Source organism: Danio rerio, chromosome 8, assembly GCF_049306965.1.
Source record: "Danio rerio strain Tuebingen ecotype United States chromosome 8, GRCz12tu, whole genome shotgun sequence".
NCBI lineage: Eukaryota > Metazoa > Chordata > Actinopteri > Cypriniformes > Danionidae > Danio > Danio rerio.
The window spans coordinates 55,026,236-55,047,500 of NC_133183.1; the positions used below are offsets into that span (position 1 = coordinate 55,026,236).

A 21,265-nucleotide genomic window follows, 5' to 3' on the forward strand; every position below is an offset into this window, starting at 1 on the left:
GCTGCAAGTCCATCGCGGAGAAGCTGCAGGTGGCAGAGGTCACCCGCTGGTGTACAGGCTGTCCGGTTAGGACCAAATGACTCGTCTGTCACTGGGGTCTTACAGGAATCACTCTCATGTTCTCCACTTCTTCATAAACCACCACAGCAGCTGCTCTGGATACAGCCTTGTCCAGGGTTATGGAAACCTCAACACAATCTGACGGCAATTCGTAAGTTTTTGATTTAGTCGCTAATGCGTATGAATTCATATATTTATTATAATATATATTCATATATTTGCTCATCCCCCAATGACGGTTGGTTTTAGGGGTGGCGTTAGGTGTCACGCCTCCTTTTTAAAATCGTATAATTTGGTACGACTGAACTCGTATGAATTAGCCACTGAACTGGTAAAACGTAAAATACTTACGTTTTCTTGTGAGATCAGGCTGAAACCTCAGAAAAAAAAGACTAACATAAGAGCAGATGCCCTTCAAATTATAATGTTTTTTGGGAAGTTTTCCTTGTCTGCCCTAAATAATGCAGACAACAATCCTTTAGAGGAATTGGATTTCAAAAGCATTTGTGTTTTATGTGTATGCTAATGCAAGAGATGTGTCTTTAATCTAGTTTTAAACTGACAGAGTGTGTTGGATCCAGAGTTTAGGTGACAGATATGAGAAAGACCTACCGCCTACATCTGATTTCGATATTCTGAGAATAAAGAAGAAAAAGGATAAAATAAAGACTGGTGGATTTTAATTTCCAAATCTCATTTTTCTAAAATTTGATAATTGAGATAATGATAATGTCATTGAATAACAAAACACAACAAAGCAATCAGATATAATTATTATCTGTCACATGACAAGCATGAATATAGTTAGCATTGTCATTTAAAAAAACAGTAACTGTTTAAACTTTTCTATTATCGTTCTTGGAACTATCTTGTTATAAAAAACAGCTGCATAACGTTTTTTTTTTTTTTTTTTTTAGCCAAATCTTAAAACTGTCCTAAGAGTGTCACAGTTTCCAAGCATAGTTCCCTATATTACTCTTGTAATTTCGAAAATCCTAAAATTATTAATAAATACCTCGAGCCTCATTTTATAAGTTGCTATTTTAGCAAATGGCAATCATTTTGTTTCATTAATATAGTTGCAAAAACAAGCTTGGTACATCATTTTGTCATGCTGATAAGCATATTTTTAAGAATTGTTTTTCTGAATTTTTGCTGGGCATTTTAACCTTATCCAGTAAGTAGTTTTTTCTTAAAAAATGTTAAAAAAAAAAAAAAAAAAAAAAAGAATTATTACCTATTTACCTATTTGTCATTTACCTATGCAAATTCTCACTGAAAAAAAAGGATTCAAAGATGATTCTTTGGATTTGCTAAATTTTTTAAGGTGCGTGGTTATAAACAATTTATTTGGGCTGAATTTAAACAAACAAAAGTTGAACATTACTAAAATTAAATAGTAATGTTTGTTTAAATTCAATCAATAATTGTTTGCAAAAAATTTTGCTGAAATATTTTTTCATTGTATGCATTTTACCATAGTACATTATTCACTGACAGGCTGTGTGTATTTCCTGCATTTTGTTTTGTATATATATTTTCCTTAGAGCTGAATAATTTAATTCTAAAAATATTGTAAGCAATAGGGCATTGAAAGATGAAAGCCCTTTAAACTTTAATAAAAGGTACAAAATGTTTCAGTTTTTATGCAGTTTAGCTGGTAATTTAAATAACCAATCGGTGTTGATTTTTCTCAAGAACGTGCCTACTTTTCTACGCAAAACAACTAAAGAAAAGAGGTTCTCACAGATGGGGTTTAATTGGAACACGCGTTACAAATAACAGGTGTTCCTCAGTAATAATTAAACTGACACAAAAACTCTCACAACGGGGTGGAGCCCGTTTGCAGCTACACAGAAGGATATGCTTATTTGCTTTAACACCAGGTAACTAACTAATATTACTTCTCCAGGTATCTTCGAATTGTTTAAAGAAATATACAAAAGTGTAAGTGAACATATTAGCCGAGTTAGTGAAATTAAGAAATTTTCGCGTTTAAATTTCAAAGTCATTCTAAAACAGAGCTCGCAGTTATAAAGTCGGTATAGTCATAAAGTTGATACATGTCCGAAATAAATTACTTTAATAAGGAAGCAATTAGAAGAATTGTGGGCAAAGTCCGTTCAAAAATGAGCCTCTGCCCAAGTCAACCCAAAGAACATTACAAGCCATGAGGCCGACTTTAACAGATTCAACGCGGATTGATGTTTGCTTATTGTAATTAAATGGCGCAAACATAAAACATGTGAAAACCTTTATAAGTCAGGCAAATGCTAAAAGGATCATTCTACTGAAAAGTAGGTTTATTGTTTGGCAAAATGTCTAAAAACAAATCAATTTCTTTTTTTACGTTTAAAATTCCACATTACTCAATTAACTTCTGACTTTATGGAACGCATGAATAGCAGCTTAATGTTTTTTTTATGTGTACTTTTTGTACATTCAAAGGATACAAACATTTTTATTGTACTATTTTACCTACTTTTTGGCAAATATTAAAATAGATTTTTTTCAGTACATATCAGAAAAATAATTAGTGAAACAAATAAGATTATTTTAATTTTTAACACCAGTGACAATTTATGAAAAATGCATTTTGCAAAATGTCTGCTGCAAACGGTCCCAAACCACATGTTCGCAATCATGATATTCTCACTAAATTAAAATGTATTAAGAGATTAATCCATTTATATTTTTGTTTCTTAATTTCTTAACAATATAGGAGGTTACACTAGTGACACTAACTAAACACTTCACATGAAATCATGAGACAAATTATACATTTTTTGTTAACTTTGTGTTTTTAGTTAATGTGGTAGATGTTAATAACAGTATTCCTCAACATAGTCTTGGTTTGTGTATAGTATGGTTGATAACGATAAAACTAATTTTAAAAATACAAATTATTTATAAGCGCACGCACACAAACACAAATATATACATTTACTATACAAACTATATACATAGTCAGAGAAATGGAAAAAAGTGTCTACTAGCATTATTGTAAAACAAATCAAACAAAAAAAATTATTTGTCACCAGTATTCTAAAAAGACATCTTAATAATTTCTCTTGCATCATTAAATCACTTAAGTTTTAATAATGGAGATCATATTAATATGCATTTAGTTCCAATGAAGAATTGTTGAAATCTTTGCTTCAAGTCAGTGGATTGCTCCAGTCAAACAATGTTTATAATATAGTATAACTATTGCTGAATAGAGAGCAGATTAGAAGGGATCCAAGAACTGATGATTGTTTTCTTTGCTGTTAATCCTTAGAAAGTTAGTTTTTGATTAGAAGCCATGGTTATTAAAGAACCATCATTCCAAAGGAAAAAGCAAGGAAAAAATTGTAGATTGGGGGACATTTCCAATATGTTTTTTAATCCTGAGATTAACTGATAAATTATTAGTTAATTCTGGTAACTAAACAATGACAATGGAATTACAATGGGCCTTTCTTCATGGATCTTCAGAAAATAGGAAGAGGAAAGTTATGTCACTAAAGCAATCATTTCAAAATAATATTTTTTGTTATACTGCAACAAAAACTCCAGGGGGTGACTACTACCATTATACGTTTTATAATTTATTTGCCCCTTCTTTTTTAATGTTATTTACATTAATGCATTTTTGTATATTTAAATGGTAGAAAAGTATTTTATCTGAAAGTGAAGCATCTTTTTATTGCCCATGGTTGTGTGGACAAGCAGTTTTGTATTTTGTTTATTTATTTTATTTTTATTTTTTTAGTTTTACATGCGTTTAAAAAAAATATTGCTACACTGATGACACGAAAGGGTGAAATTGTTCAAATAACATTTTTTATTTTAAAATGCATGGACATTTTAATCCTAAAGATTTTTACACTAAAGTGTAATATTGCTATTAAGTCTAGGGGCAGAAAAATGCATAGAATGAGCATTTTTCTTTTTCATAGAATGAGCACAATTTCTGTAGAATGAGCCAAAAGCTAGAGGTTCTGTTAGTAAATTTATTTGAGAGCCACTGAGCCAAATGGTCGGGACCGGATCTCCAAAAAAAGCCTGAATTCTTATCACTAGCTCCTCTTGTACCACAGTTGTTGTTTTTTTGTTATGCTTACAAGGACTAGCATAGTCAAATACTTCATTACACAACGCAAGCATTTCCTATTTTCCTATGCCTTATGGACTAAATGAAAAAAAAATGCAAGAATTTAAAAAGAGAGAGCATGCATAATCAGTTTACAAACATATATAATGCTCTTTACAAAGGATCTTTGCTTTTGCATGGTGATTTTTAAAATCATTTAACAAACGGCAATTTATCAACCCCTCTTTTTGTCCAGAAATATTTTAAATGTTATGGCATTGAAAAAATAATTTATATAACTGCATCTATCTATCAAAACACAATGGCACAACCTTTTGTTTTAGGAAATAAGCATACAGTTGGACGGTTTGCTGGCCTATGAATGCAGATTTATTATACTTTTTTAAATTATTTTTATTTCTAACTTATTTTTTCTATTATTTCTACAGCTTTAGTTGATGTAAGGGGTGGACTGGGATAGCAATTTAAGTAGGGAAAATTATTTTAGCTTGAACCTCCTGGTGCTCCCTATGGCTGGTCCGCCCCTGGTTGGTGTTTTGCATGGTGCAAAGATTGCTTTATTAAAGAGGAATTATTATACAAAAATCACATATGTAAGGGTTTTAAACAGTTTTGTGGCAACATTTAATGAAATATAACCAGGTAGTAATGGTAAAATTCATTTTATTTTTATAGTCACACCATTTAGAAGTGCAAAAACATTTTAATTGACATTCTTCCTTTGTACACGTCTTGTGAGGGGGAAAGCCCCACCCACTAATGGAAATCTCTGCCTCATCAGCATAGGACATTAGTCTCATTTTTGAATCTGCCACTATGCTGATTTGCATTTGTAGCTCCGCCTTTTTTTGAGAATAAGGCTGGATTTACAATCTCATTTGAATTTAAGGGGAGTCACCTAAATGGCACAATTAGATTCAAAGCTTAAAAAGGGCAGTTTCAAAGAGTTCGAAAATATTATTTGTGGGGGTTTTAAGCTTTAAACTTCACATACACACTCTAGGCATAATAAGTTCCCTTGTATTTTTATAAGTTTAAAGAGATGGTTCACTTAAATTAAAATAGTCATCATTTATTTTTTATTTACTTGTTTCAAACATGTTTGTTTTTTCTGAACACAAACGAAGATATTTAGACGAAAGCTGAAACCTGTAACCATTGACTTTCATATTTATTTGCTGGACTATGGATGTCAATGTTTTTACAGGTGTTCTGCTTTCTTCAAATATCATCTTTTGTTTTTAACAGAATAAAGAAACTCAAAGTTTGGAAACAATCAAGGGTACCTACATAGTGAGTGCATTGTTATTTTTAGGACGAACTTTAAGTGTTACTTTTTTTAATAGGATTTAGATTTTGTAACACTCTTCATCATTTTTAGCTTTTATAGATGCAGTAAAGTCAACTAGTAAAAAAAAAAAAAAAAAAAAGCCAGCTCATAAGGCTACAACTCTTTTGCAGAGTGCTTCTGAAGGATGAACAGCGGCGGACCAGCATATCCATTAGCCTCTCTGTATGTCGGTGACCTTCATGCTGATGTCACAGAGGCCATGCTATACCAGAAGTTCTCTCCTGCTGGTCAGATCATGTCCATTCGTGTTTGCCGTGATGTAATTACGCGGAGATCCCTTGGATATGCTTACATAAACTTCCAGCAGCCTGCTGATGGTGAGGGCACTTTTAACAGGGTGTTTCATTGTTCATAATTGCTTTTTTGGGTTGGAATTTAGTAAGCAAGAAGTACTGACGTATGTATGCATGTATGTATTTATGTGTGTGTTGTGAGTTCTTTCAATTGCAAACTACATTAAGTGATCAGAAGGTTTCTCTAAAATCTGCACGTCACTTTTTCCTCTATTTAAGCGGAGTGTGCCCTTGACACAATGAACTATGAAGTCATTAAAGGTCGCCCAATCAGGATCATGTGGTCACAGCGAGATCCTGGTCTGAGAAAGTCTGGTGTGGGAAACATCTTCATCAAGAACATGGATGAGTCTATTGACAACAAGGCTCTTTATGACACCTTTTCTGCTTTTGGTAACATCTTGTCATGTAAGGTACATTCTTTTCCAGTCACTGTGCGATTTATCTATTGGATAGACGGGTTGACTTGAAGGCCTTTTTGCCTCAAGTTGAAATAAAATGTAATGTTTATTGCCACCAACGCATCTCAGAGTAACCTTTTTCTTCATTCTAGGTAGTTTGTGATGAAAACGGCTCAAAGGGTTATGGGTTTGTGCACTTTGAGACCCAAGAAGCAGCTAACAGAGCAATTGAGACGATGAATGGCATGCTTCTGAATGATCGCAAAGTGTACGTTTAATTAATGCAGTATGTGGTACAGAGTTCCTTTTAAACCCGCTGTATAAGTCAATTATTCTACTCGCGCTATGGTTACCACATAAAAATATCGTTCAGATTATGTATTTCAAGATATTTGTTAGGTTTTTGTTTTTAAATGACTTCTGTTTGTAGGACTAGATTCTTGCGTATTCATCCCAAGCCTTTGTGGCTAATTACAAAAGTTAAATCTTAAGCCATGGCGATGCAGTGGGTAGCACGTTCGCCTCACAGCAAGAAGGTCGCTGGGTCGCTGGTTCGAGCCTCGGCTCAGTTGGCGTTTCTGTGTGGAGTTTGCATGTTCTCCCTGCATTCATGTGGGTTTCCTCCGGGTGCTCCGGTTTCCCCCACAGTCCAAAGACATGCGGTACAAGTGAATTGGGTAGGTTAAATTTTCCGTAGTGTATGAGTGTGTGTGTGAATGAGTGTGTGAATGTTTCCCAGGAACGTGTTGCGGCTGGAAGGGCATCCGCTGCGTAAAAACTTGCAAGATAAGTTGGCGGTTCATTCCACTGTGACGACCCCAGATTAATAAAGGGACTAAGCCGACAAGAAAATGATTGAATGAATGAATGAATGAAGTCTTAAGCCATTGACGGCAGACAAGTACTGTTATTAATGTGCTTGCGTGAGATGGAGAGAATAAAGCTGCATTCCAAATGGCACACTATACACCATGTACTTATGCACTTACACACTCAACATCATAGTATGTATAAAGTGTCGTCCCAAATGGAACACTAATGTTTTTTTACTAGGCGGAAGTTCAAACCATTTCCTTGATGCAGTTTGATTGTTGCCGAAGTAGTAAAATCAATGACCAAACTATGAAATAATACCTGCCATTAGTATAATCACATTCACCATCGGGAGGGACTATAATCACACTCGTAGGAGAATTTTGCTTTCAAAATCCAAAATAAAGTAATCCATCATGTGCCCTTTTCGCTATGTAAGTAAAGCTGCAGTGGTTGAGTGTGTGAAGTGTCCATCATTCCACACTTCATTTTACTGGTTAGTTAAAGTGCACTTATTCTTTTTAGAGTTTTCATTGTAAATGCACTATTTATACTACAAAATAGCGTATGGGATTTGGGACGCACCTATAGTGTCTTTTTTTCTGCATCTCTCAACAGTGTGGCATCAGAGTGCATACTAATAGCAAAGTTAAGAAATTGTAAATTGGAAAAAAATCTAAAGCAGTGTTTTTCTTTTTTTGTAGATCAGTGGTTCTCAACCACATTTCTGAGGGACCACCAGAACTACACTCTTTGCATGTCACACCATTTTCAGATCTTGCAGTCTCAGTTAATAAGCTGATGTTCTGAATCCGGTGTGATTAAGATGACATGAAAAATACGCAGTACTGGTAGTCCTCCAGGAATGTGGTTGAGAACCACTATTATATTTTATAAAGCAGTGCTTCTATACTATCTTTATTGTTTTTGTGCATTTTGTATGGGAAAAAGAACAAGATAAAGAATGGTTTTGGACTGGATCAAGAAAAAAAATCTTGTGGCAAAACATGGATGAAGGCTGTTATTTTGATCCTACACAATGTTCAAGGTGTGATGTGGAACTGTAAAGGGGGAAGACGTGCCTGGAAGATTAACCTTGAAATGGTTTCCTTTTGAAATATGAGAATCAAGCATTGTTTTATGGAATTATTAAATGTCTTTGTCATAATTACAGCCGGAATTACATCTTATTGTATGGGCTATATCAAATATATTGGGTTTTGCATAATTATTTTTAAATGTTATTTTTTTCTTGGTCAGATATGCATGCTTTCAGTTCAATACTAAAGTAAATGATTCATCTATTCAAGTGAACAAATTAATTATTTTTTTCTGGGTATGTCTACTTTAAATCCATATTTCTTCCTTTTTACAGATTTGTAGGGCACTTTAAATCCCGTAAAGAGCGCGAGGCAGAGATGGGAGCTAAAGCTGTGGAGTTCACCAATGTGTATATTAAGAACTTTGGTGAAGACATTGACAGTGAGAAACTGAAGAATATCTTCACTGAATTTGGTAAAAAAAATAAATAAATAAAATTTGATATATATATATATATATATATATATATATATATATATATATATAAAATGCAGTAACATTTTATTCCTGATTTTAATTTAATTCCTGTGATTCTTTATGAAAAATATACATACTTGAAGTTGTCTCTGATTCACAGGTAAAACTCTTAGCGTCTGTGTGATGACTGATGAAAGGGGACGCTCCCGTGGCTTTGGATTTGTCAATTTTGTCAACCATGGCGATGCTAGGAGGGTAAAAATGCAAATACAGATGTATCTTCATTATATGATAGTGACGGGTAAACAGAGATTTAACTTTTTTTTTCTCTTTGTGGTAGGCAGTAACTGAAATGAATGGCAAAGAGCTCAATGGCAGGGTCCTGTATGTAGGCAGAGCTCAGAAAAGACTCGAGAGGCAGGGAGAGCTCAAGCGCAAGTTTGAGCAAATTAAGCAAGAGCGCATACAACGTTACCAGGTACACTCATTTCTCTGCATTTTAATCAGCACAGGATGTATTCGACATCATCCTCATTATGTGAGATGGATTTGTATGTGGTTTTATCTGGAAACGTGTTGTGATGCACAAGTTGTTTCTTTAATTTTAGGGGGTTAATCTCTATGTGAAAAATCTGGATGACAGCATTGATGATGAGAAGTTGAGGAAGGAGTTTGCACCTTATGGAACCATCACCAGCGCAAAGGTAATATAAAAAAATACATGTGCCTTTTATAAAACAATGCTGTAGGTTTAACCAGTGAAACTAAAAGTGTTTTGCAGTGCTGAATAGTTTAATAAATAAGAATATCATTAGTGTGAGTACCACCAGTGTGTAACTATAAAGTCTGCAATCTCCATCATGGCTTGAGTTTATTACACATGAAGAGAGAAAATAAATCCCATGTAATGCTGTGTATGCTTTATATTAACAGCCACTCATACATTTCTGTTTCCCTTTTGTTATAACCAGAAAATACAGCACTGAAAATGTATTAATCACTATTCTGATCTGTTTGTTTCATACCTAATAGTTTTAATTTATCTTATGTAATAAACAACTTGAGTGAACAGTTTTTATACAGATAGGTTGTTCAGGCCATTTAAAATGACTAATTTTGCCCTTTTCTATTTCTCTTCTTTCCTCTTTATATTTAATCTATTAGAGGTAAATTTGCTCTTATGCTCTGGTTTTTATTAATTTTTTTTGTTTGTTTTTTGGCTACAAAATCCGGCTGCACTTAAACATCGTTTTTTAGACTCATGAACTGAAGTAGCTATTCTTTCTCAAACCAGTACTCTTCCACCATTTTGCATGACTGTCTGATGTTCTTTTTGTAGTATTATTGGGCGTTTAGTATATGCTAAATGTAATGACTTTAAACCCCTTCCTTCTTTTTTTTTAAACCACAAGGTATGTTTTACCAAAATTGATAATGTTTTTGGTTGGCAGAGGTTTTTCCTTAATTTTTATTTCAAGTGTCTTTTGGATGCTAATGAGTCATCACAGTGCTCTGAGTCATTTTGGAAGGTGTGCCACATCTGGAAAGGTCTGCAGCTGGCTTTTTTTCCCAGTTGGGGCTTAATTCTAATAACATTTTATTATCGTTTAAAGTGTATTTTGTGTTTTTTTGTATTCAGTTTTAAATATATTTATGATTACATTCTGTAGAAATCAGGATGAGGTAAAAAAATAAAAAAGACTTTTATAATTCTAATTAATCTCCTATCTCAAGCCTTTTTGACTGCTTCTACTTTCTACTACTATCTATAATTCCAGTTTTATCTCAAAATTTGCATTTAATTTTTTTCTAAAGTCATTGACACTAATACAATGTCTAGTAACCAGTATTACAATGGTCAATATAACATTAGGTACTGGTCTGAAAGAAACATTTCAACAAAAAAATTTCTGACACCTAAGTTTTAATATGAATAATATATAAAGCTCGTTAGATATGAGAGAATTTAGCCTGTCCTGTCGCCATTTGCATAAACATGGCCACTATTACTTTGGAACTTGGGTGCTAATTTTAGCAACTAACTGTTAAGTAAAGGATGATCAGTCTTTTCAAATTGATGCAGCCATATCAGTCTCAAAAATAATACATGTACAAAATAAAATTCATACATCTACAACACAATTCACATTTACGAAATCCAAATTGTAAGCTCAACACTATTCAAAAATGCGCAAATCCAATCTTTAAATTAAAAACGCGATAAAAAAATACACGTCCAATCTGTAAATTCCAAACACGATTAAAAAAACGTGTCTAATCTTTAAATTAAAAACGCGATTAAAAAAATACACGTCCAATCTGTAAATTCAAAACACGATTAAAAAAAAAATACACATCCAATCTGTAAATTCAAACATGATTAAAAAATATGCATCAAATCTATAAATTCGAAACGCAATGAAAAAATACACATCCCATCCATAAATTCAAAACAAAGTCAATTCAAAAAGTCTATTTAAAAATACGCATATCCAATCGGTAAATTCAAAACACAATTCACATTTAATTGTGAATTTACTAATTGTTTACAAATTGTTTTCGAAGAGTGAATTGTGCCATGCATAAATGAATTTTCATTTTGTTAATGAGACTTATCTGGCTCCATAGTCTGTATGCCTTTTTAATTCATCAACCTTAAATAACTATGTACACCCACTTAAACTTTTTAGTGCTATTTACTGCATGACAGATGCCATAAAATCACTAATCTTAATTAAATTATTATTATTATTATTTTTTTTAATGTCCTACAGAGACCTCTTTCATATCAAGATCTCTAGTTATATGTGCGTTCAAAATAACAAATAAATGCACCTTATTTAAAATGGAAACTGACTGGGCTTCTGCATCTGAAAACTTGAGCACATTAAAAAAAAGTGTCTACCTTTACTGACAAAAAATACATAGAATATGTGACCCTGGACCACAAACACAGTCATGGGTGAGATTTAAAAAAAATTAATGAAATTGGAATAAATAACCTTTGTTTGGCATAAAAGTAATAAAGGTCAATCAAGTTGACCCATACAATTGGCTTTTGCCAGAAATATACTATTTAAACAAGACTTTAGACACAAAAACCTTGAAGTGCCATTTAAAATTTTCTTCTAAAATGAGTTTTTATTTTTTTATTTTTATAAAGACCCTTATGTTCATGTTCAGTTATTTCACATCAAAGGCAATGCATATAATCTACTCTGTAAATAAAGTAAAATTAGTGAACCTATATATAGGAACTTGAGAAAAATGCTCACTTTAGAAGAAAATTCCAGATGGCACAGTTTTTGTTTGTAATCCAGGCTCACCAATATAGCAAAATAGCTTACAGATGTTAAAACTACTTTTAAATAAACCAATAGGCTATATGCACACATACTTTTAATTTTAAGCCAGGCAGCCCAAGGGCTTCTGGTGAACTGTCTTTCCATTACAAAATTGTTACGTTTAAGATCTGATTTCTTTAAAAAAAACAGTGATCTTCACTGCCTGTTAGATATGAAATGAAGTTGGTCACAGATCGGATAAGAAGCACTGCATTCAATTTCATTTCCCCCCGTCATGTCTCTAAAATATGACAGTTTATTTTACCATAGTATTTTCAATGGAATTTCTGCTCTAGCCTGTTGGTACTGATGGTGCTAGTGATCACGATGGTCTTCTTGTTTTATGCTTGAACAACTAAATCAATGCTTAAATCTATTGAACTGAATGTATTGTAATTATTTTAGTTATCGATGCTGTAAAAACAACCTTGTAATATTGAAAACTCACATTTAAGCTTTCACCGGAAGTTGACTTAACTCTAGCTGTGCATAAAGCCCATTCAAATGGAAATTTAGAATTCTCTGCAGAAATGTTCAAGTTGATGTCTTTTGACTTTATAAACCGTAAAAAAAAGCGAGCACTAGTTTATAAAATTATTCAAATGTTAATGAAGCCTCCATATGGGGTTTCCATCAAATATTCATTAATGGTGTGATTAACATGTAACAACTAATTGTTTAACAGGAAGATCTTTAGTCGAGGGCAGCCCTAGTCTTTTAGGGGAAATAATGTATGCCTTTAAAACTAGTCTAAGTGCTTTGTGCAACTGGCCACAAGTTTAAAATGTAAAAAAAAATCTCTTAATATTTGTAATTATTCGGTTAAAATATTTTCATTTGTGAGTATCTATGTATGGGACAACCATTTAGCACTGGCTGTTTTTAAAATTGGCTTCATAATTGCACTTTGTCTTGCCATAGGTGATGACTGATGGAGGCCACAGTAGAGGCTTTGGATTTGTTTGTTTTTCCTCTCCCGAAGAGGCCACAAAGGCAGTGACTGAGATGAACGGGCGTATTGTTAGCACTAAACCACTTTATGTGGCTCTTGCCCAAAGAAAAGAGGAACGAAAGGCCATCCTCACTAATCAGTACATACAGAGACTAGCCAGCATCCGAGCTATCCCTGGCCCTGCAATACCCACCACCTACCAGCAGGGCTCCGGTTACTACATGACCTCTGTGCCACAAGTGGGTGGAATGATTTAATTACATTAATGGTAGCAGGTGCAGAATCTGCGTTGCTGCTTTAATCAATATGCATATCTGCATTTCTAATCCGCCAGGTTCGCTCTTTTTATAATGCTGTACCAAACCTGCGCCCTGCACCACGCTGGGCATCTCAAGCTCCTAGGACACAAGGTAAAGGTCTATACAATTATTTAGGTTTCACAACTGCATTAAATCTGGAGTCATATGCTTCCTTTTTAGAAGATGTATTAGTACATGTATTATGTATTAGTAATTTTGTGCTTGTGTAAGAGCTGCAGAGTTATAAAACTTAGTCTCCCATAGGTAAAAAATAAAATAAAAAAATCTAACAAAGAACATTTTTTCCCTTACCACAAATTTTACCATATCAGTTTGACTCCAAGTCAAATTCAAGCACAGGAAAAAAGTGGAAACATGATGCAATTCATGTGCTCAGACATTCTTCGCCAGAGTATCAAAGTTCCTTGTTTCTTGTTGTACATATTGGAGTAGTTCAAATTGCTATGAAAAAAGCTATTTAAAAGTTTTTGTCTATTATTATGTCCCAATCAATTGTTGCTTAACCAAAAGTTTAACAGATAGTGTAAGACGACTGAATGCGGTTTGGGTAACTTTATTTACTTTGTCATTATTCTTTTTTTTTGTAAAAACAAAAAACAAAAAAGGGTGTAAATGTGTATATCATAAACTCTAAAGATATGGATGTAGTATCCATGATGTCACCAATAGGTTTCTATAGGGTGCAAATAAAGCTACAAGTGGGCGTGGCCAACCGGTGCCATTTTGTTTGTGTGACATCGCTCCAACCAGGGGTAACCAAATAAGGATGGAGGTACAGCGTGAGCGGAGCTCCAGACACCTACCTTTGGCTTAGACTTTTCTTTAAGAGAAACGCTTAATACTTACTTGCGACTCGTTTGTCTTCTGAAGTGCTTGGTTGTATACTATAACAATGAAGTATTTAGTCCTTAACGCTGTTGTAATCCATTGAACTGCTGCAACCTAGTACTGGAAACTAGGAGACTAGGAAACACCCCTACACTCTCACCTCCAAACATGAACTCCTACAGTATGGCCAATTTAGTTTATTCAGTTCTTCTATATCGCATCTCTTTGAACTGTGGGGCAAACCAGAGCACCCAGAGGAAACCAGCTCAAACACTGGGAGAACATGCGAACGTCTAGACCAGGGGTGCTCAACCATGTTCCTGGAGATCTACCTTCCTGCAGATTTCAGTTGCTACCCATTTCAAACACACCTGCCTGTAATCATCAAGTGCTGTTCAGGTCCTAATTAATTGGTTCAGGTGTGTTTGATTAGGGTGGGAGCTGTATTTTGCAGGAAGGTAGATCTCCAGGAACAGGATTGAGCAGCCCTGGTCTACACAGAAACTGGCCCAACCGGGACTCAAATTAGTGACCTCCTTGCTGTGAGGTGACAGTGCTAACCACTAAGCCACAGTGTTGCCTGGGACCCAAAAAATTCAGATACAATTGTATTTGTATGCAAACCAGCTTTTTGCAATGTTCACTTGTATAATCTAGTTTGTACACAACTTGAAGCTGACATTTCTTTTTTTTTCCCTTCCTGTTTTTCTGCTATGTGACGAGTGAATTTCTGCTGTTGATTGATTATTCTAGGTCCATTTCCAGCTCAGTTTGTGAGGCAAGCAGTGCCACGGAGGCCCTCCACTACCATCAGCACTGTCCGCCAGGCCTCCACTCAGGTTCCTCACATAAACAACACCCAACGAATGGGTAAGGCAGTGTCCATGTTTACATAATACATTGTGATCTTGTTATGGGGAAAATGCTGTACTAGTTGTTGAAAGTCTGTATCCCTGTTATATATTTAAAACGGAGATTAAATGCCTACTATATAATGTACAGTATGATATACATATGCAATATTATAATATACCGTACCAATCTCAGTCCTGGAGGGTTGGTGTCCCTGCAGAGTTTAGCTGCAACATACCTAGACACATCTGACTGGAAGTTTTAATTATACATTATAAGACCTTGATTAGCTTGTTCAGGCGTGTTTGATTAGGGTTGGAGAAACTCGGCAGGACATCGACCCTCCAGGAACAAGTTTGGGGACTGCTAATATACAGTGGTGAACAGAACAAATTTGTGAAACTTTAAGACGAGAGAACTTTTAGAAGAACTTTGATGTTTTGATCCACTTTAAAAGTTGACTAGATTTTGTTTGTAAAAAAAATATTGTAATATTGTATTTTAATATTTCATGGTCATTCTGTATTAAATAAATTTTATATGGGATACAAAATCATAAATTGATAAACGCACTTTATACTGATTGAAAAAACACTGAAGCGTGTGCAACCTGACAACCTCGAATGAAAAAAATATAGATGAACCGTCATATTTACAGTTTTTTTCTTTTTCATTTTTTTTGCACTGTTTAAATGAAGAAATTAGTTTTTTTTTTAGTTCATTGAAAATTGCAATATTCAAGTGTAATTAAGAATCTGCTTAGCTTTGTGCGCACGTGTATAATTAATATTTTGTTTCACCAATTAAATCATTGAAATGCAGCACAAAATATGAACATTTAGTTTAATGGTGGGTAAAATATGAATTTTCCTTGGCTGTAACTCACTTTTGCCACACTAATTTTGTATGCGTTTATTTGTATAACATGGAGTAGAGAGTAATGCCATTATTGTTTTTTGACAGAATTTGAAATGCAATTTTATTTATTTATTTTTATTGGTTTCTCTCCTGACTTAGCCAACATTGGGACCCAGACTGCAGGCGGGAGAGCTGCGGGAACTGCAGTCAGAGGAGTCAGCCAATACAAGTACTCAGCAGGGGTTCGAAACGTGCAACAGGTCATTAATGCCCCAGCTCCTGTTGTTCATCAGGTAAATGAACATGCACACCTTTACTCGAGTTGAACTTAAAGCCCTGCATGCAAAGTTTTAGCTTCTCAGAAAAGACCATTTTTGTGTGTGTGTGTGTGTGTGTGTGTGTGTGTGTGTGTGTGTGTGTGTGTGTGTGTGTGTGTGTGTGTGTGTGTGTGTGTGTGTGTGTGTGTGTGTGTGTGTGTGTGTGTGTGTGTGTGTGTGTGTGTGTGTGTGTGTGTGTAAATAACCTAATGCATTGCTTTCAGTGATGGAAAGAGTACTAAAAATCATACTCAAGTAAAAGTACCATTACTTGCCAATAAATGTAGCTCTAGAGGGAGCTGTAAAACAGGAGTTGTATATGAGGGAGAAAGAGAGTAGTCATGAAGAGAGTACAAGGACAACACAGAGTTTTAGGCAGAGTGTGTGTTTGTGTGATTTTCTGACACTTACCAGTAGTTTTACTACAGAAATGTATTGTTCAGGAAAATGCTACTAAACATTTATAGTGGTCGGCATTTGAAGTGAATCAGTTTTGACCAACCTTAAATGTTGACTAAATCGCTGCAACTTTTGTCAGTTCATAGAAGTCTGAAATGCAGTATTTACCATTCATAGTGTTGCAGCACCTTAGTTCAACAAGATACATAGCTGCTACATTAATATAGAAAAATATGTACTTTGAGTATATCAGCCTTTTTTCCTTTTTTTTTTAAGGTTGTGCAAAATACAGAACCAGCAGTTCATATGAAAGGCCAGGAGCCCCTTACTGCCTCAATGCTGGCAGCTGCACCTTTAAAAGAGCAGAAACAACTACTGGGTAAGTGAAGCTTACTTAAACCAGTGGTTCTTAACCTGGGGCTTGTAATTCAAAATAAGGACTTGATAAAGATTTTTGAGAGCTTGCCGAGCGCACTTGTTTTAGGATTACAAGTAGGGCTAAATCATATACCAGTCTGATGATACAATTTGATATGTATTAATCTTTTACCTGTTAGTGTTCCACTGTACTGCCCATGATGCACTGAAGCTGCATTTTCATTATTGGGCCGAATGGTTTTGAATCCACATCTTCATGTGAAATCAATTCATGATGTTTATTTTGCTAGCGCACATTTATTTTGTTTTTTTGGGGGATGGTGAACAATAAATCAGTGCAAGTTAGGCGATGTTCACAATTAGTTTCATTTTAAAACATATATTTTTCTCTCCTTTTGTCCACACTGTGACTTTTTAGGGAACGAAAATGTATCTTTTTGGAAGACCTGGCCCAAGTGGATACATTTGAAAATGTTGTTTTTGTGTTACACTTAGGGGTGTTTGGTTCTGAGTTTTTCTTCTAATTTTAAACATCTCATTTTGGAGTTGGTGGAACGGTTTTCATTTACTTTCACTCAAAATAGTGCAGATTAAACGTATCATATCATGCTTTATAATGCTCTTGTGTCAAGCTTTACGTTGTGCAGTTATTTTTTGGCCAGACAAAACCAGTTTAAATTGGCTGCAGTCAAAAATAAAATGGTTATTAGCCTACACTTTTATTATTATTATTATTATTATTATTATTATAATAATTTTTTTTTTTTTTTACAAAATATTTTAATTGTTTAACTGGATATTTAACAATTGCATTGCAATCTTGGAAATAAATTTTAAAACATCAATTTATCAACATGTTTAATGAAAAGTGTTGCAGTTCATCAACAGAAAAAAACACCCCAATTGAGTCTACAAATAGTGTTAAACAAAATCATAAAATAACCTAAATATTTTATTATAGATGTTTGAAACTTGAATACTAAGTAGGCATACTGAAGAAGCAGAAGACAGTTGCGCCAGTTTGTTGCAACATTTCAAAGACACTGAAAATTAGTAAATAGCAGGCATGATATGATTGAGGTAGAACTGCCTGTGCCCAAACGCAGTACATAATGAAAGTGTTTTCAATCATTTTAGTATGTACGACAATTTTTTCGGAAAGAACTGAAACCAATAATGTGGACATGGAGCTTTTTTTTTTGACCAAACAGTTTTCAGATGTATCTGGATTTATTGTAGACCAGGGTGTACAAACTCAGTCCTGGAGGGCTGGTGTACTGCAGCGTTCAACTCCAACTTGCTTTAACACACCTACCAGGACGTTTCTAGTATATCTAGTAAGAGCTTGATTAGCTGGTTCAGGTGTGTTGTGATTAGGGTTGGAGCTAAACTCTCCAGGACACTGGCCTTCCCAGACAGAGTTTGGGCACCCCTGGTGTAGCCATAGTCCACTGGACAAGTGTTTTAGTATTCTTTGTTTTGCTAGCATTTGATAATTTGCTTCCATACTTGAAGTGGCAGTCCTTCTCTGTTGACATCAATTTACCAGCTTCTGCCACAATATTCATAACAATGCCCCTCATTGTAACAAACAGTTAGTTTGTTACAATGTAAAAAAGTCTCGTCCTTTATTCAATATTCTGTTTCAATTTGAAGTTTATCAGCATACTGCAACTCTCAGTAACTTCCATTTCACGATGACTAAGTTTTTGGGAAAAGTTTGGGAACCAGTGAATTAAACGTGTGTTGTTTGATTTAATTGCATGTTATCTTAAACCAGTGATGTTGACTTTAAATGACAGTGTCGTTTAGAAGAAGGTGCTACCAAAATAGTACTGTTAACCATGAATAAAAATAACTTTTCATTGAAACGTGTGCTTTAGAACAGGGGTGTCCAGACTCCGTTTTAGGGGGCCAGTTTCCTGCGTAGTTTAGCTCCAACTTTCTTTAACACACCTTCCTGGAAGTTTCTAGTATACCTAGAAAGAGCTTGATTAGCTAGTTCAGGTGTATAATTAGGGTTGGAACTAATATATGCAGGACACCGGCCCTCCAGGATCGAGTTTGGACACCCCTGCTTTAGAAGAACAAATTAATTAATTCTCTTTAAAGCAATGGTGCTGATAAAGAAGTGAAACTACACTTGCAAGTGAAATGACTGAATTCTGCATCCAATACAGGCGAGCGGCTGTACCCACTCATCCAGATTTTGCATCCTGCACTTGCGGGAAAGATCACAGGGATGCTGCTGGAGATTGATAACTCTGAGCTGTTACACATGCTGGAATCTCCAGAGTCTCTGCACGCTAAGGTAAACCATTACTTGAGACCAGCAAAGATGTACACTTAAAGATCAGTTCTTGTTGGAGCATTGTATGTATTTTTCCCCCCTCTACTTTTTAGGTCGAAGAGGCAGTAGCGGTGCTTCAGGCTCATCAAGCCAAGGAAATGTCAGCTAAGTGAGGGGGCTCTGAAAGGCAGGCAATCTCCGTCTTCTACATCAATTTGGTCTTTGTATTTAGTTCTGCTTAGTAGTGCACTTAAATGTTCCTTCATTTCATTCTTGCAGGCATCCGACTGGAAGTCTTTGAATAGAGGAATGGTTCACAATGGCTCTTTAGAGTCATGCTATGTTAAGCGTGCTTCACACACTGCAAATGTTCTTTTGCTCTATCATTATGTTTTTTCTGATTTTGTTTATTATATAAAAAAGGAAATAATGACAAGTAAAATGACAAATGGAAAAAAAAAAGGAAAAAAAAGAGAAAAAATACAAAAATATTTCCTGAAATTCTTGTGCAATAAATTATACTGGCTTAATGGACATGCAAAGGCTGTTTCTGTTGTTATTTTTTAATCTTATTGTGACCAATTTGCTGGCATTGTTTTTTTTTTTTTTTTTTTTTTAGTGATTTTAACAATCTTGTAAACATGAATAACGTAATGGCAATAGCAATTTTAATTTTGTGCAGACAAACTAAAGTATAACCAGCACTATACAATCAAACAGAGCTCTAAATGCAACACATTTTTTATATTGGGTTTTCTTTGTCTTGTGCTAAAGTAATTTTAAAAATTGCATATATGCAAGGCCTCTTTCCTAGTTTTACCATTTTTTTTTAATCCATTCAGCCAATCTCTGTTTCTAGCAGGAGCACTTTTAGCTTAGCATAAGTCAGTGAATTGGGTAAGATAATGTGCCTCTTGCTCAAATGATAGTTTGTCATTTAACAATCTAAAGCTTGACACTTCTGCAGTTACATGCATTTAGACTGAAGGAAAATGAAAGGTTAATATTTTCTATGCCAATATGATGTGAAACTATACTCCCATTCCAATGTATTGATCAAGGAGCTTTGCTGCTGCAGCATACGCAATATTAAACGGCATGTAAAAGTAGTCCCCAGCAAACAATGTGAGCACATGCTTGCTTGCATGTGGAGCATGTGCTGATCACACTGCATAATATTGTTGTGCAAGCTGCAGTCACCAGTGTTATTTCCTACTGACTAATCATTTTGACCACCAGTTTTCAAACACTTGCCATTATTTGAATCAATCCAAAGATATTTTTTATGCGCAAAGATCAGCCTGTGCTCAACATCTGGCTTGCCATGGTGAAACAGAATAACTTTAACATCTCCAAGATACACCATACAATAAAATAATGAAATATCTGGATTAACCATTTTAGCTAATGAAAAAAAAAAAACTGTTCTAATATTTTGCTGCTGAGTTTTTCATCGGGAGAAAAAAATGCTCATAACTGCTGATCCAGAATCTGTATTTTCCACAGATACTTAATGATTTATTGCATGGTATGTTGAAGTTTTTGCATGGTGCGTGCACGTCTCCATAGAAAATGAATGTAGTTTTTACAAATGAGTTTTTAAATAATTAGAAGTGGTATAATAAATTACATTTGGTCAAATTAAATAAATACATGGGTTTAAAAAATATTTAACACTCACATCCAGCACTAAATTGTGGGTATATAGTTTAAATGGTGCACTAACATGAAGTTTTTTAAAGCTAGATGCCAATTTAAGACCTGTATAAGAATATATATATATATATATATATATATATATATATATATATATATATATATATATATATATATATATATATATATATATATATATATATATAAAACTAATCCAGCAAAGATCTGAACAACAATCTTTCCTCATCCAATACAAGTGTGAAAATATCAGAGAAAAGCTAGAATAAATGCTGATTTCCAAACAAAAATTCCCGGAAGGACTACCAGCAGTAGGGTTTATGAACTGGAAGATGGGTTAGAGTGTCTCATCATTAAAACAACACCCCCTGGGTAATTGAGCTCAGAGGACAATGAACCATCACAATCCTACTTGCCTAAAAACACAGTTCAGTAAGCAGAACAGATCAGAGGCAGATGCGATATTGTGCTTCACATGTGCATTGTTTCAGTGCAGTTCTGAAAGATCCTGCTTTTATTGC

At 34.5% G+C, this 21,265-nt stretch overlaps 2 protein-coding genes across 4 annotated transcripts in view; both read left to right on the plus strand.

The window, feature by feature from the left end:
* grk5l (G protein-coupled receptor kinase 5 like) overlaps positions 1 to 21,265 on the plus strand; it is an 821,722-nt gene that overhangs the window by 712,557 nt on the left and 87,900 nt on the right. The window lies entirely within an intron of this gene.
* pabpc1l (poly(A) binding protein, cytoplasmic 1-like) lies at positions 1,621 to 19,596 on the plus strand. 3 transcript variants are annotated; one of them, XM_068222871.2, is made up of 16 exons: positions 1,621 to 1,946; positions 5,618 to 5,824; positions 6,020 to 6,213; positions 6,354 to 6,469; positions 8,390 to 8,529; positions 8,693 to 8,787; positions 8,873 to 9,010; positions 9,141 to 9,236; positions 12,798 to 13,067; positions 13,163 to 13,238; positions 14,730 to 14,846; positions 15,846 to 15,979; positions 16,679 to 16,781; positions 18,961 to 19,091; positions 19,184 to 19,257; positions 19,350 to 19,596. In XM_068222871.2, exons 2-15 carry the CDS (start codon positions 5,632 to 5,634, stop codon positions 19,241 to 19,243), a joined length of 1,863 nt encoding a protein of 620 aa, XP_068078972.1. In that variant the 5' UTR covers positions 1,621 to 1,946; positions 5,618 to 5,631; the 3' UTR covers positions 19,244 to 19,257; positions 19,350 to 19,596.

Coding starts and splice junctions, on each gene's coding strand:
- pabpc1l (XM_068222871.2), top strand. CDS start 5,632: ATGAACAGCGGCGGACCAGCATATCCATTAGCCTCTCTGTATGTCGGT. Junction 9,011..9,140: donor AGCGCATACAACGTTACCAG/GTACACTCATTT, acceptor CTTTAATTTTAG/GGGGTTAATCTCTATGTGAA. Junction 19,092..19,183: donor CAGAGTCTCTGCACGCTAAG/GTAAACCATTAC, acceptor TCTACTTTTTAG/GTCGAAGAGGCAGTAGCGGT.